Source organism: Piliocolobus tephrosceles, chromosome 1 (genome assembly GCF_002776525.5).
Source record: "Piliocolobus tephrosceles isolate RC106 chromosome 1, ASM277652v3, whole genome shotgun sequence".
Taxonomy (NCBI): Eukaryota; Metazoa; Chordata; class Mammalia; order Primates; family Cercopithecidae; genus Piliocolobus; species Piliocolobus tephrosceles.
The window spans coordinates 40,394,836-40,412,408 of NC_045434.1; the positions used below are offsets into that span (position 1 = coordinate 40,394,836).

The 17,573-nt window shown below is 38.6% G+C and overlaps 1 protein-coding gene across 1 annotated transcript in view; it reads left to right on the forward strand.

Moving 5' to 3' along the window:
* RGL1 (ral guanine nucleotide dissociation stimulator like 1) overlaps positions 1–17,573 on the forward strand; it is a 289,540-nt gene that overhangs the window by 81,873 nt on the left and 190,094 nt on the right. Inside the window, exon 2 of the mRNA XM_023203464.3 lies at positions 16,452–16,615. Coding sequence (XP_023059232.1) covers positions 16,484–16,615 — 132 coding nt within the window. The 5' untranslated portion in view covers positions 16,452–16,483. The remainder of the gene's footprint in view (positions 1–16,451; positions 16,616–17,573) is intronic.

Below are 17,573 nucleotides of genomic sequence, written 5' to 3' on the forward strand. Positions count from 1 at the left end.
GTTTAAATGAGATAATGCATGTAAAGTGCTAATCTCACAATAAGGGCTGAACAATGTTTTCTATATTAGCAACATTATAACTTTGCTCTCAACTGTATAGTGCTGATTGAACTCTATTATCTTTCATATGGTGGTAGAGCAGGCTGAAAGGTAAATTGTGAAATCCAGCCCTTTGCTGAACTGGAGTAGCACTTAGGGGCAAACTACAGTATTCATTTCATTCCTTCCTACTTGCCTTATGTGTTATTGATTGACATTCATTCATTCATTGATAGTCCGAGTTGAGTATATTTTGGAACACTTGCTGAGCAGGCCTGCACCTTGACTACGGTGTGGTCTCTTCTGCTCCTTGTAGTTCACTGAAGTCATTCCAAGGAAATTACAGATTTTCCTTCTCTCCCTGTGCCCATGTATTTCTAGAGTGTAGGGAGATGCAATCTAGAGAAGAGTACTTGGTTTCTCCCTGAGGACAAACTGATGGTACTGGCTGTGTCTCCTGATGTCCTTGCTGAGGCTTCCTCCTTTGTTCTGCCAAAGCCTTAGGGCCTTTGTGTGACACCACTGGGGATTACGAGGAAGACGTAAATATTTGCAAAGTGTGTTCTGTAGAATGTTAAAAAAAATAGAAAAAAATTAAAGGCGAGGTGCAGTGGCTCACGCCTGCAATCCCAGCACTTTGGGAGGCCGAGGCAGGTGGATCACCTGAGGTTAGGAGTTCGATACCAGCCTGGCCAACATGGTGAAACCGCATCCCTATAAAAATACAAAAATTAGCTGGGCATGGTGGCGCATGCCTGTAATTGCAGCTACTCAGGGGGCTGAGGCAGGAGAATTGCTTGAACCCTGGAGGCAGAGGTTGCAGTGAGCCGAGATTGTGCCACTGCACTCCAGCCTGGGCAACAGAAGGAGACTCTGTCTCAAAAAAAAAAAAAAGAAAAAGAAAAAAAGTTGCAAAGGAAAGGGGACCTTGAGAGCAGGTTAACATGGTCTGGTGGGGTGAAAAGAAGAGAAGCTGAATGAAGGTGGCATTAGAAGGAGAGAGGATTTAAAATTATTGAGGGAGGTATGATTAAAGAAACTGGAAGATGAAGGGAAAGGATGGTAGAAAAATTAGCCTTACAAAAATAGAGTCTGCCAAAAGCAAAAGGAAGGATTCACTAAGATATATAGCAGAAGGAAAATTATGAAATGAAGTATAGGAAAAATACAGCTGATGAATCACCAGGGAGTTATAGCAAGGCCTTAAAAATCATTAATGGAAAGTTTAATGCCAGAATATTAGAGTAAAAAGATAGCTTGGAAGTACAGTTTGTCTGTGCCTGGCTCCTAAAAAACACCACAGAACAGCCAATCTTTTGCCTCTGGCACCCACACAGCATATGTGTCCTGAAGTGAAACCTTTCATACCATCCCTAAACTCCCCAACAATCTTCAATAAAAGATGTGCAAACCAAAAATGAAATATATAAAAAACCATACATGATAACCAAGTAATGTTTATCCTAGGAATACAAGGTTGCTTAATATTAAAAAATTAATGAATGTAGTTCATCTTATTGTCATAATGGGACAAAAACCATATCATAATTTCAATAAATGCAGAAAAGCCATTTGATAAAATTAACATCCATTACATATTATCATATTATACCATGGTAATCTTCCAGTAAACTAAGAATAGAAGGGAACCTCCTCAGTCTGATAAAAGGCTGATGATGGCATATTTTTATGACTATACTAAAAACTACCAAATTTTACACTTTAAGTGTTTGAATTTTATGATATGTGAATTATTAAACTGTTTTTTTAAAAGAACTGTTGCTAACTTAGTATTAAACCTGAATGCTTTTGCCTTAAGATCAAAAAGACAAGGATCGTCACCCTCTCCACTTTTCAACATTCTATTGAAGACTCTTGCCAGGGCAATAAGACAAGGAAGAAAAATAAGAGGCATATAGGCTAGAGAGCTACAAGTAAAACTATCTTTATTCACAGATGACATGATCAAGCATGCAGCAAATCTTCATGAATCTACCACAAACTAGTAGAACTAATAAGTGATTTTAGCAAGATTTCAGGATGCAAAGTTAATTGTATTTCTATATATTAGCAATCAACAAATGGAAATGGAAATGTAAAAAAAGACAATATTATTTGCAATAACATCTCAAAGCATGAAATACATGAGTATGATGATGAATTTTGTGTATTAGCTTGACTGGGCTATAGGGTACCCAGGTATCTGGTTAAACATTACTTTTGGGTATGTCTATGAAAGTATTTCTGGATGAGATGAACATTTGAATGGGTAGACTGAGTAAAACAGGTTGCCTTCTCTGGTGTGTATGGGTCTCATCTAATCCAATTCACTGGAAGCCTGAATAGAACAAAAAGCAGGGAGAGGGAGAATTTCCTCTCTCTCTCTGTTTTCAAGCTGGGACACTGGTCTCCTGCAGTCAGACTGGAACTTATAGCATTGGCTCCTAGGTCTTTGGACTTGAACTGGAATGTATATCATCAGTTTTACTGATTCTCAAGCCTTTAGACATGGATTAGAATTTACACTATTGGTTCTTCTGGTTCTTAGGTATAAGAACTTGGACTGGAAGTTCACCATCAGCTCTCCTGTGTTTCCAGCTTGCAGATGGCAGATGGTGTGACTTCTCAGCCTCCATAATTACATTAGCCAATTCCATATATATAGCCAATTTATACACATATATAGTTGGTTCTGCTCCTCTGGAGAACCCTGACTACTCCAAAGGGGTTAAATTAAATAAAATGTATGTTAAAACCCCTACCCTGAAAACTGGAAACATCTCTATGTGAAATTTAAGAATATCTAAATGAATTGATTTATGATGTTTATAGATTGGAAGACCTGAAATTGTTTGTGATTTCAGTTCCCCAAATTGGTTTATAGATTTGATGACATTCCAGTAAAAATCCAAACGGGTTTTCTTATAGAAATTTTCAAGCTGTTTCTAAAACCTAAATGCTTAGAATAGCCAAAACAATTCTGAAAAAGAACAAAGTTAGAAGACTTAAACTTACTGGCTTTAACACTTACTGTAAAGATACAGCAATCAAGTTGGTGTGTTATTGGCATAGTTTTGACACATATATCAATGAAACACAATCGAGAACCCAGAAATAGACCAGCATGTGCATGGCCAATTGATTTCTAACAAAGATGCCAAAGTAATTCAATATGGAAAGGATTATCTTTTCAACAAATTGTCTCGAACAACTTGTTATCTACATTTAAATAAATTAACATCAACCCTTACTTTGGGTATACAACTGGATTATAATCTTAAATGTAAATGTTAAAACTATAAAACTTCTGGAAGAAACTTTATAACCTTCAGGTAGGAAAAGATTTCTTAAATAGGACACAAAAAAGCATAAACATAAAAAATATAAAAAATTTATAAATTGACTCCATCAAAATTTAAAACCCCTGTTTATAAGAAAATGCAAATGCAAAGGCAGACCTGAGATGGAGAAAATATATGTGTGTGTGTGTGTGTATACTATTTTATTAGGACTGATATCTAGAATATATAAAGAACTCTTTCAACTCACTGATAGAACCAATTATAAAGTCAATAAAATGGACACATTTGAACAAACTTTACCAAAGAAGATACACAGAGAGCCAATATATCCATGACTAGATGCTCAATATAATTCATCATTAGGGAAAGGAAAATTGCAACCACAATGTGATATCACTACACATCCGTTAGAACATTAGAGTGGGTAAAATTAAAAGGACCCGAAATACTAACTGTTGATGAGGATATGAAACCACTGAGATTTTCCTGCATACACCGCTGATGGGAACGTAAAATTGTACCACCACTTTGGAAAACAGTTTTGGCAGTTTCTTATAAAGTTAAACATACACTTACCATATGATTCAGCAGTTCTACTCTTAGGTGTTTATCCAAGAGAAATGAAAGCATGTGTCCACAAAAAGAATAGTACACAAGAGTTATTTCACTTTATTTAAAGTAACCCAAACTGGAAACAACACAAATGTCCATCAGCAGGTGAATGTATAAATAAAATGTTTAACAATGGAATACTACTTAGCACTAAAAAGGAATAAACTATTTGAATATGTACCAACATAGATGAGTCTCAAAATAAATGTGGTAAGTGAAAGAAATCAGACTGAATAAAATGTAGATATTGTATGATATTCAATATAAACCTCTAGAAAAGAAAAACTTAGCATATATTTATAGAAAGCAGGTTCATGGTTTCCTGGGGCCAGTGATAGGGTGAAATCAGCTGGGAAGGGGCTTAAAAGAATGACCTTTTGAAATAATGGAAATGTTCTAATCTTGACTTTAGCAGTGGTAACATGGATGTGTACTATTTGTCAAAAGTCATGGAATATACCCTTAACATGAGATGTGTAAACTATCCCTCATTAAAATTGTGCTTGTATGTAGTAGTTGCTGTTTTTGAGGGGCAAGGTCTTGAATTCAGTAAAGAGAAACATTATAAAGGTGTTGACAATTTCTCCATAGTATGAAGCCTGTTCCATATTGGGCACTGTGTCAGGCGTTCCTGTGACTCTTGGCTGTGATACAAAGCAACTTCCCCCTTAAAAACTGGCTAAGACCAAGAGCCAAGGTTCCCTCCTAGAAGTCCCAAGCTGGACCTAGAGGAAGGTGCTAACACGGTCTGTTTCGGCCACAGTTCTCTTTCAGAGGACCACAAAACTCACTGCCTTCCCTCTCTGAGATAATGGAGTGAGTGTGTTAGGTTGGCTCAGTGGCTCAGACTAAAGCGTCAGGGACTCCTATGTTTAAAATTGATGTCACTGCTAATGTACTGCTTGAATGTATCTAAGCCCCTGTCTTTCTATTTCAATTTCCTCTGTGGTTGCGTGAAACCAACTATGACAGTCCATTATACATGGAAGGCCAGTGTTGCCAGATTTTAATTTGTAGAGTACAGAACATAATTTTGACTAATTGGTCCAGTAGGAGCTAGAGTAGAATCTAAACAACTCTGGAGGTCTGTGGCAATGAAACAGGGAAGGAGGGAGAGATTTAATCAACCTTCACCCAGGCAGGCTGTTGACAGATTTCTAGGCTGACTTAATTAATGTACTTATTTCTCAGGTAAGACCTCAAAACTATTTGGATCTAATTTCGCTATACTTCATCCTGTTCATGATATTATGCTTTCAAAGTAACAAGCCTTAAATTCCTTTTAAGGACACACAAAAGAGTAAAACACACTATCTTTTTGTCCCGTCTAAAGTGGAGAAATGGAGTGGGTGCATAGAAGTTGTAACTCTGAGTCCACTTAAGTTTTGCTAGTGTATAAGTCATTTTTCAGTACACAATGAAGTTAACAATTAGTATCTTTGTGGTATCCAGAAACAATGTCAACCAAAATTGGAGCAATGAACCTGAGAACTGAATTCATTTGAGCTATAAATCATAAACCCATCAATCTCTAGAGCAGAAGCAAAAGTGAAGTCATTGAATATTTGCTTTAAAGAAGGCTTAAAAATAACGACTTACAGGTTACCATATTTCTGGGGCAAAAATTTACATATGTGAATAAGAAGTGAAATAACTGACTATCCAATTTTTGCTTCTGTTTTCTGCCACTTCTTTTTAATAGTGGAATATTTATTTAGCTCTTGAAGGGCAGAGCAGAGGAAGTGTGATAGGCACTAGAGAATGTGGAGGAACTGACAAAACAGAATATGAAGGGAGGTAGAAGAAACTGACTCTCAGCTTTGGTAGAAAAGGTAGCACAGATAAGGAAGCACAAATTTCAGATAACCCTCTTGGCCTTTCCCTGATACCTTATTGCAGAGAGTTCGTGTTTCTCCTTAAGCATTAAAGTTAGAAAGCCAAATAGTAACATGGCCACAATTCTGTGAAAATTTTGAAAGGCCGTGACAAAATGAAAATGAAAGCTTCGTTCTGAGTCAGACAGATCTGTTTTCAAATTTGGACCCTGCTCTGTGAACTTGGGCAATTCACTTAATTTCTCTGAGCTTCAGTTTCATCTGGATGGGGAATTAATACTTACCTCAAAGAGCACTTGGTGTAATACACTTGTGTATTTCTCTCTTCTAACACCTATCCTATCATTTTGAAGTATGATCTGTCATTTTGAAGTGTATCTCTTTCTTCTCATATCATTGTAGACTTCCCAGGAATTGAGATGAAGAACTCTCAGCTCAAGGGCCGATTGGTGGAGAACACAGGCTTATTTATCTTTATTTTGCCCTGCCTCATACACACTTGGCACAATAATTAGGCGATCGCTATGTAAAATGTTAGGGACTTCTTCCCTCCTGTGACAGCGTGGTGCTAGGTGAGATTTAACCAAACTACACGGCATGCCCCTGCAAATTTGCCATCTTGTTATATGGCCCATTAAACCTCCAGCTAGAAAGTCAGGAATGCTAAATCTATATTTGCATGATTGCTATTACACTAAGGTGTCAGAACGGAAGACACAATCTTAGTTCAGTTTACACTTTGGTTTATTGGAAATAGCAAGGTCAATCTGTGGCAATGAAAAAAATGGAAAGTCCTGTAAAAGTTTAAGGAGGGAAGAATAAAAGGAAGAGAAAAGAAACTGTAACCCTGTTGGAATGAAATGGCAACACAGAATGAAATGATCCTCTTTCCCCCCAAGACAGATGTTGGCATGGATTTCATATGGACTCTGAAACTAAAGCCGACACCCAACTGAGTGGTCAAGCCCTACATTCCATCCACCCCTCATTTGTTAGTATCAAAATTGAGGCACTTCACAAACTTGGCTATCGAATACTGTATGTGTGTGGAAAAGGGCCAGATAAAATGGGCCAATTAGAACACAGCCACATCTGTCAAAACTCTAACCCTTAACCTTAGTGAAAATATAATCTAGGATCAAACACAGAAGCCCTGCAGATATACACAAGTCATTTAATGTAGCCCTTGGAAAGACTGTGATGAATGGCTGGTGCTATTGTGAAGGCCTGATGAGAAAGCCAGGCTTGGTTTTGCTAGGAATATTTGCAATTTTAAAGAAAAAAATAGGTTCTAATTGAGTAACTATTGAACGTATCCCAGTAATGTCCTTCCCATAGGCTGAGTTGAAAATACTCTGACTCTGTTGCTATGCAAAGCAGTTTCCAAACATGTTTTGAAAACTTGTTTGAAATTTGAGAGTAGAATTTGGTTTTCAAAGGCTTCATTTAGGCTTAAAACCTTTTGGTTCACTCTAAAATAATGCGAGGGTTTCATCTTGAATGGACTATCGAGGGTAAATTCAACAGCTGCTTCTCCTCTGATACGTATTTATGAATGCAGGATGCATTCTCTGTGGTACAGTACACCCTCACAGAGCTCTGAGTAAGAGGAAAAAAACATGGAAACAATTTTTTTTAATGTTGGAGTGTCCTTACAGGGTTTGCTAAAGGACAAATGGGTCTCTCATTAAAAATAAGGATTGTATCTTCTCTAGTATACATGGATCGTGACCAACACAACAGTTTTTACTGAATTTACTGATAAAAATGTCACTATATTATGTCAAGCTCAAGTCTTTGGGAGGGATTTTTAGGATTCTGTAAGATATGGCTTTGACTTTGCATTCGCTTTTGGGCACCAGGTCATCAGGGAAAAGTTACAAGATCTATGCAAAAGGCAGTGTCAGGAAGCAGCATCTCTAGCGGTTTCCCCTTGGTTTCATTGTCCCTGTGTTCATGTGTTCATCTGGGGTATTGAGTCTTTGATCCCACATGTGAAAAGTTTGCCATGTTGAGCCAGTAGTATAACTCCCTCTAACCAAGGCACATAGCTTCTGCCGTCTACCCGCTGGATGAGTATTAGACCAATTCCTTTGTCCTTAGCACCACTTAACAAGGATTTATTCCCATTCCAGAGGATTTATTCCCATTCAGAGAAGAAACAGCATAGTTAGATGGGAATAAAATTGCTGCTCTGTATATAAAGCTTCTTGCACCTAGTTAATCTAGCAACCTGGTGTTTTGGTCTTCAGCACTAACTAGATCATTATGATGTGACACTAATCAAAGAGTTTTCTGTAGTGGGATAAGGTGTTATCTGATCAAATGAAGGAGGATGATATTTGGCAGTATACGGTATATGTGAAAATCATGGTGTCCTTGCTACTTAGAGACTGTGAGAGGGAATAAGGATTGGCTCAGAGCCAGCTCACTCTACATGCTCTCCCAGAAGTGTTTTCTTGAAAGAGTTTTTCCCCATTGGGACCTTCCATTTCCCTCTGGCTTAGTAAAGTGACTGTAATTAAATAGATTCAACTTCTGTTTATGATGAAGTAAAAGATTGAGAACAGATTGCTCTTTAACCTGAAATGTGGAAGGGCTAGTCTATTTGGAAGCTAGTTAAAATGATTTTGTGTATTAAACTGGTAAACTCAACAGATGTTTTTTCCCCTGAATATAACATTTCTAGATCTTCGCATTCCTCCCATGAGAAGTCCACTTCTGAATCCTTTCGAGAGCTCAGATTCCTAGGAGCTCAGATTTTTGAACATCTGCATGATGTTATTTTGTACGTGGAACACTGAGTGTTAAAGGATAGCAGTGGAGTGGAGTGGTGAGGGCACGGCTCTGGGTCAGGATAACCGGAGAGAAACCCTAGGGCTTATTCCATAATCTCTCTTGATTTGAGCTTCTGAGGATAAACTGAGGCTTGTGATATGCTAGCCCAGTACCTGGTGTAGTGAATATTGAATGCACTGTGGGGGAGGGGATCGTGTTGTCAATGTTGCTGCTGTTATTGTTGAGACCTAAAGGATTGCTATGACCTAAATCAGCTTAATTTCCTTCAACTTGATAAAAATTAGCCTGTGGCTATTGAACTGGATGATGCTCTCCTAATGGTTTTTGCATTTTGCCTTTATTCACTCAGTTAAAGCTGGTGTTTACAGAATTGTGAAACATTTGAGCCTGGGACAGTCATGTGATTTACAGTTTTGTCTCGTTTCATGCTTTCCAGCAACATAATTACTGAACTTTTTATCGTAATAAAAATATAGGCCATAAAAAAGGCAGTCCCCTGGAATTCCCTCTGTCTCTCTTAGAATGCTAAAGGGTATTTTTTGTGATCTCAGTTCTGTTCTGTTTAGGTATCCTCTCCCTCCCCCACGTCTGTCTTTGCAGATTTGTGACCAGACGGCTGCACTGAATGGAGACCAGGAAGGGAGCCCAACTGTTTTCCTTGTGTTGGCTCTCTGTGCCGAGCAGGGATTGTTGAGCAAAGCAGGGATTGCTGAGCAGCGTTTCTCCAGGGAGGGTCACAGGGTAGTACAAACCCACTCTGGATTTTTCTTTTTTTTTTATTATTAAAAACTTTTGCCAAATACTATCAGTAAGGAGGAGAAAGTATGCAGTTTGAAGACCAGCTGGACGAGTCTTTTAAAATATCAACTGGAATAAAGCAGGAATGCCTTGCACTTCTTTAATTTTCTACATTTAACAGGAGACAGTTGCTCCCAGAGTCACTTCTAACTCCGCAGACAGTATTGTGCAACTTTGCTCAGCATTCGGGGAGACACTATATAATTAAAATTCCTTTGAAAATGGTTGCCCAATGATTGACATTTATTCCAAAATACATGATCATGTTGAATGCTGAATTCCTTCTTCCAGTAAATTTTCTTTAATAAAAAAGTAAAAATCTATTTTTTAAAAGGGTGATGGAGTTTTGTAAAAAATTGAAGCAGTGCAACAAACATGTGTCTAATCTTGCTCTTAAAGAGCTGGCAGGCTAGCAGGGGAGACCAGAGTAAGTTATGGAAAGCAAAGAAAGCAATACTCAGGATATAACTGAGTTGCCTTATATAGATAGACTTGAAATGCTGCTGAGATTCCAAAGAGGAAGAGATAATAGGAATCTGTTTCTCTCTTACCTCCTAGTACATTGACTTATACCTCCAGTTCAAACACAAGCAACGTTTAGTATTACTACGAAATAATCTGATGGGCTTCCTTTCTCAGGGCAGTAGGAATCTCTCTCTCTGCTGTGGCTTTCTGGAGTCCTTCCCTTCTGATCTCTGTCTGTGCCCCAGTTTCCATTTTCATATGGTAATCTTCAATTCTGGATAGCTGGTTCTCTCTGTGTTCTCAGAAGAAATAGATTAGTGAGATCACTATAATGCCCCCTTCACAATTAGGAGGTTGTATCTTGAGACCTTCTTGGATCCCGCAATTTGTAGATATCACAATAGCAATCATGGTTAGAGAAGTCTACCATCAAACCAGGAGTTAGATGCTAAGGATGAGTGAGCGTGTCCAAATACCAGCTTTAAAAAGCCTTGGCACACTTCCAATTGACTACATGTCAGAGAGTTTTGGGTTATCTCTGAATAGTCAAAGCCCTGATATTGTACACATGAATGTAAAGGGGCTATTTTAATATCATGCTGTTTGTTTGACTTTTGAATAGTGAATGCATGATGTGGGACTAAGTACAATATGTGAGTGAAACACTGAAATCACCTTTCACTGTTTTGTTTAGTGGTTTGGAGCCTTCAGTTCTTCTGGAAAAACAATTCAATGCACATTAGTTTTGCTTTCTACATTTGAGGGAGGTGAATGCTTTATTTTTATAACTGTAAGAGGGCTCGGCAGTCTTGTAGCCTATTCATATTGAAGATGAGGACACTGAGGCTAAGAAAGGTGAAATGGCTTGCTTAATGGTTACACAGAGAATTAACTGTAGCTTCATGATTTTAACTCAGGTCTTGTGACTAGAATTTCAGTGCACTTTACATTATGCAGTTCTGAACCTTTGAATAAAACTAAAATGCAAAGACTGCTCTTGATAGCCTTCTAGGTGGAAGAGTTGAAGATAGTAGGAGATAAAGATAAACAAACCTATCTTATCTGGACAGAACCTCAGCTCATTAGGAAGAGGAATGAGGAAGAGAGAATGTAGGAGGAAAGAAATGCTAGAAAGACAAATAATCATGGCAAGGGACTGGAACAGGGTAAATGCCAGACATTTTCAAGATTAGAAGAAATCTGAGTTGAGTTTGAAAAACTGAAAGATTTCTTCAGGTAGAAGCAAAAGGGAAGTAAGCAGAAATGTTATTATTATCACATATAATGGAGTCTGCAAAGGAAGAAGAAAAGCATGACCCTAATAGATAAAGATAAGAAGCACCAAATCATTTCAGTTAGTTTCTGAATTTTAAACACTTTCTTTTCCTTCCAAAACATATTTAAAGAGGAGGGGGAGGAGAAAAAAGATAATGATTTATGAGGGATGTCTCATATGCTATTTATTATAAGAAGGAAAGTAAAATTCAATAAATTACAAAGTGATTTATCAAACAAAGTTCAGCATGGAGGTTAATAAAATAAATACAGACTTGAGTGGAGTTGTATCCTAGCACTTTCTTTTAAAGCCATGTTTCAAAAAAAGGGCATCCATGGAAGTGATGGATAATTTTTATCTGATAGCAAGAACAGGCACTAATAATGGCAAATTATTGTGTTCTTAGATTGTCATTTTAATACTTAGTTTTCAAGATTAGCCTCTGAGAAGCCGCTCATTTACTTTTGGTGCATAATGATCATTTAGGATATGAAGCCATCGGCTGCGCCCTTTGTTATGACCGTGGAAAATGTTATGACCTCCAGTCGATGATTATTTTGGAAGGAATAGAAGAAATAAGTTATGATTACGTATTATAGATAGTATAAGCATAGTGTTAGTAAATATTTTAAAAAGAAGACTAGGCACAGTGACTCATGCCTGTAATCTTAGCACTTTGGGGAGATTGAGGCAGGAGGATCACTTGAGCCCAGGTGAGACCAGCCTGGTCAACATAGTGAGAGTCTGTCTCTACAAAAAAAAAAAAAATCTTTCCGTGGCTTTCTCATCTGCAGATTGTTTCTCAGTGTCAAGCAAGCACATGTTTCTTCCATCCCACCACACTTGTCTTCCCTGTTTTAATTTTATTTCTGTGCTTCATAAGGTAGAGGCAGTGTACAATCACAATCCTTTTACAATTACAAAAAAATTCCCAAGCAATTTTCTTTTTTAATTTTTGAGAAAAATTTTGCTTTTATGTTCTCTGATCAGATTTACCTTTCTATACATACAGGTTCCTTTTTTCACCCCACTCCCAACTTAAGGCTGATTTTACTGTCAAGTGGTTTAAACAAAATTCTGTTTTGGGTATCAGGTGTTTTAAATTAAAAATTATTCAAAATTGATTTCCAAAAGAGTCCATAAGGCTTATGATATTTCGGACCAGTTCTTAACTAGAACAGAAAGTTTTGCCTTTTAGGTTTCCAGTGATTTCATATTATCTGATGATTCTGTTGAAGGGCCCATATTAATGGTATTGCCTGGAGGTTGTCTTGTAACTCTTGACTATGTGTTTTAAGAAAGAAGGCAGGCCGGGTGCGGTGGCTCACGCCTGTAATTCCAGCACTTTGGGAGGCCGAGGCGGGCAGATCACCTGAGGTCAGGAGTTCCAGACCAGCCTGGCCAACGTGGCAAAACCCTGTCTCTATTAAAAAATACAAAAATTAGCTGGAGGTGGTGGCAGATGCCTGTAATCCCAGCTACTTGGGAGGCTGAGGCATGAGAATCACTTGAGCCCTGGAGGCAGAGGTTGCAGTGAGCTGAGATCATGCCACTGCATTCCAGTCTGGGTGACAGAGCAAGACTCCGTCTCAAGAAAAAAAAAAAAAAAAAGAAAGAAAGAAAGAAGTCAGTAGTTCAACTGTAAGATGCACCGTATATCAGAGGTTAGTGGAAAGTCTACATATGCCTCCTATTTTAATTTTAACAAATAAATGATGACTCTGTAACATAGACTTCTAGCTCCTAAAAAGAGCTAGAAGGAAATAATAGGTAGGAAACCTATAATGCATGAATTGTTTAAAGAAAGTATGGAAGCTGGATGAGGTGGCTCATGCCTGTAATCCCAGCACTGTGGGAGGCTGAGGCAGGTGGATAATTTGAGGCCAAGAGTTCGAGACCAGCCTAGCCAGCATGGTAAAATCTCATCTCTATTAAAAATACAAAAATCAGCTGGGCGTGGTGGCAGGCATCTGTAATCCCAGTTACTCGGGAAGCTGAGGCAGGAGAATCGCATGAACCCAGGAGTCAGAGATTGCAGTGAGCCGAGATTGCACCACTGCACTCCAGCCTGGGTGATAGCACAAGACCCTGTCTCAAAGAAAAAAAATAAAATAATAAAGAAAGTATGGAATAAAATGTTAGATTTGAAGAGGAAAAGACAGGTTGGCAGCAGGACTGGCTATATTATTTGTGGGGCTCAGTGCAAAATGAAAATAGAAGGCCCCTTGTTCAAAAATTAAGAATTTTAAGGTAGCAACAGCAAAGCATTAAACAAAGCATGAGGCTCTTCTGAGCATGGGGCTCTGTGTGACTTCGTAGGTCACACACTCACAGAGCTCACCCTGGTCAGAAGTTGAGATGTCAGTAAAAAGGAAAAGGAATGATCCATTCCGTGTATAATGATCCATCCATTTCTTACCTCTATGCTATCCTTACCTGTGTACTCATCAGATATGACCATATCTCAAGGGGGCACCATTGTGCCAGTGAGCTGAGACACAGACACTCTAGCTCTAGTCTATGGAGGAAGGGGCATGAGAAGGAGGTTGCATTCTACCAGTGATGGGAGAGTAGGATGGAGCTGAAGGCTTTCTGAACTGATCTAGGAGAGAGAGCATGAACTTGGGAACTCTGCAGCTTTCTAGCAGTGTAGTAAAGTTATTTAACCTCTCTGAATCTCATTTTTTCATTGTTGTAAAATGGTGATATCTACCTCTCAGGTTTATTGTGTGGATTACAGATAATGTGGGAAACGCCTAGCACAGTGGCTGGTATGCAGTGGAAGCTCAAGATATATTCTACATATGGTCATTTTAATAAGTGCAGAGATACACTGAGGATAAATGAAAAAGACTTCCAGTCTCAGATAGGGTGGAGGATCTCAGAATGCTTGAAGAGCCTTGTAAGAACTGGCTGCCTCTCTTGAGTCCCTCCTTAGTTCCTGAGTGCTTTGGAATGGTTTAAAACTCACAATAACGTCTTCTTCCCAAACAGGGTGAGGAGCAATCTGTGGGAAGTCAGTGCACAGTAGAGTTCAGTCTTCAACACTGAAAATTTGCCAACTTTCACCCACACTGCGGAGATGAGAAAGCGGCTGTGGGCAGACAGTAGAGTAAGCTGTGGGGTCTCTGGAACACGTTACACTTACAGATGTTCCATTGTTCCCATGGGATTTCATACTTTGTCTATTTTATCCAGTTTTGTTTCCATAATATACAAAGGAGACAGCCAAAACCATTTTATGTAGTTTTCCTACTTTGTTTTGATTTATTTGTTGTTGTTTACAGTATTTCTCCAATAACAACAGTGGAATTTCCTTTCCTACTAATCTGGCCTGTTTCCATTTTGCCTGTTTATTTTAATTTCCTTTTTTTGGACTGAAATCTCTACATGACTCTGCTTTGTTTATTTCCTTGTGTGTGTGTGTCAGCATCATTTATTAGTGTGTCCACTCAGAGGAACTTTGTTCATTAATTATGTAGGTTTTGTTTCCTGGTTCCTAGTGGGAGGGTATTAAGTGCTCTGTGTTTCTAAGTACTTCACGATGGTTTTGGTTATCAGTTTCTTCATCATTGCTCTCTGCAAGCAGATGGGCGCACTCTCCATGGCTTAGATGGAGCATGGGAAGCCCTAGAGCGGAGAAGAAACTCCTCTGCAGATGATGATTTTCTTAAATCCACTGACCTGTCACTCCTGTCACTCATATAGGTTTCAATTTCCACTTACTTCTATTTGGGTAGTGGGTTATGTGAGCCTAACACCTGGGTTTTGCAGACATAATTCCTTGAAGACATTTCCATGAAAACCAGCCTGTTGTTAACTAATGAGCAATTCTATCTTGCATTATAAGCTGCTTGGGAATGTGCGATGAATGTTAGACTTATCCCTTTTTTATGAAAAACTTATAGCCCACTAAGTCAATAAAAAAGTTAAAAGGAAGAGGTAACCTGACTTTTACATCTGTTACTTGAATATGTAAGATCTGCTGCCTCCTTTTCAATGGATTGTCATGATTTACTAAATGATCGAATTAATGATTCATAAAACATTTATTTAGTACTTATTCTGTATATGATACTATCTCTAGTCTCAAGATGCTTATAAGACTAGAAGGGGGAAATAGAATTGAAAGCAAATAAATATAATAAGGTGTTACAGGTGACATGATAGAAGTTTGTCTAGAGTACATAGAGTAACAAAGGAGGGAGGCCTGTATTCTCTTGGGGTGGGGATTGGAGAGAAGGTGTCACAAACAAAGGCTATAGGCACCAGATGTATCTGGGGTCCATAGATACTTTCAAATGGCTGAAACAGTGGCTGAGGAGGCAGCAGTGCATGCATGAGGTGGGAGAAAGAGGTGGAGGAAGCCAGACATAAAGATCCTTGGATGCTGCATGAAGGAATTTGGGTTTCATTCTTTAGGAAAAGTTTTAGGTAGATGGAACATCAGTAACAGTTTTGCTTTTTAGAACAATTACACCAAGAATAGACTCAAAGAGATTTGAATGGAGGCAAGGAGACTCTTATGATAGTATGGGACTGAGCCAGGCAAGATGTGATGAGATTCTGAACAAGCCAGTGGCGAATGGAAAGATGTCAAAGAGGTAGACCTTGTAAGATTGGCATCAATTTTTAAATAATATCTTACAGAAACTGTTAGTGAAACCAAGGCCCAAGAAAGTGCACAGCCAGTGAATATCAAAGGAATCTTCCTCTGCTTTCATTGCAGTTTAGAAACACAATTATTGTGGCATTTCAGACACTATGTTGTAATATATCATATTGTTAATACTTGTTTACAATCTTTCTGCCCTGAGGCTCTAAGCTTCTTAAGGTTAAGAGGCAAACTACTGAATTATTTGTGTATGCCTAGCATGGAGCCTCATATACACAAGTACATAATAGATGTTTGAAGAGTAAAATTCTTGACATCATAGCCAGTGCTTCTTCCATATGGAGCACTTGGCATGGAAATATGAAAACATCACTCAGGTTTGCCTGACAGCAACCCATTTCCATCTCTCCCCCTGAGAGCGCCAAAGCCAAGTGATAAGCAGGTGTAACAGGCAGATGATGGCTTGTGCTTTGCTTTAAAATTTGTACCAGTTTACCATTATCAGAATGCATTCTTACCTCCCAAAGCCTGCATTAAGATACCAATAATGAATATTTAAAATATAAAAGTGGCCATAAAAGTTGATGCCTATTATGATACTGTCTTTAACGGTCTCACTAGTCATAAGTCAAGCATGATAATTTGCTTCCATGTCTCTCTTAATGTTACTCAATGTTTTAATCTGGATCACACTTTATTCTTCCACACAGATCCGTAATGCCTCCTGCCTGCCTCTTTCAAGATGGAGGTGAAACCTGTGGGAGAACCTACTCAGGAGGTGTCTAAATTCAAACTTTCCACCAAGGTAGAAAGCACAGGACACTGGCTGGTGGAAGATCATGCTCGAATATGGGAAGTTTTAAAGACAGAGGAGGTAAGATGACTCTAAATGACACAGTTGGTGAAATACTGGATTTGTTCATACCTGAGACTATAATTCTTTGTGTAGCCAGCACCACAGGTCAGCTTGGCAAATCTTTATTCAGGTGCTGTAGGCGTAGCCATGACTGCAGAACAAGTAAGTCATGAGCATGTCCTTTGCACATTAATGACTACACAGTGATTCAGGCCAAGGAGGCTACACTGAAAGCCAACACTTAAAAAATGATGATCTAAGGCTCATACACATGTAATCTGCACTTTAGCTTCAGATATCAGCAGTTGGTATAGCTGCGGGTATCCTGTTAGCTACATTCTTTCTCAAGGCTGCCCTTCCGTGACTTTCCTCTCTCAAGCCTATTGTTGTTGAAGTTTCATTTGACTTATATAAAATGCTGCTATTTGTGTGCATATTGGTGGGGTGTGTGTGTGTGAGAGAGAGAGAGAGAGATAGAGGGGACAGGGAGAGAGAGAGAGAGAGATGCTCTTATTCTTTCAAAGGAAATTATAAATTAAAGCTTTTATTTTTATTATGCATTAGAGGTAAAATCATACATAATGGCAAGATATTGAAAACCATTTCCATATAGGCATGAAGAGGTGTAAAAGGAAGATTGGAAAAGAGAATGGAATTATTAATCAGATCATGGAAAGGCCTAATTTCCCTGAGCTTGGGTTGTGCACATCTTATCAGCTTAGCAAATAAAATGAAAGCTAGAAGTTTGTATGTTTTTGTTTTTTAGAGACAGGATCTTGCTCTTCTGTCCAGGCTAGAGTGCAGTGGCACAGTCATAGCTTACTGCTGCCTGGAACTCCTGGGCTCAAGCGATCCTCCTGTCTCAGGCTCCCAAGTAACTAGGACTATAGGCCACACACCACCACATCTGGATAATATTTAAATTTTTTGTAGAGATGAGACTCTCGCTATGTTGCCCAGGCTGGTCTTGAAGCCC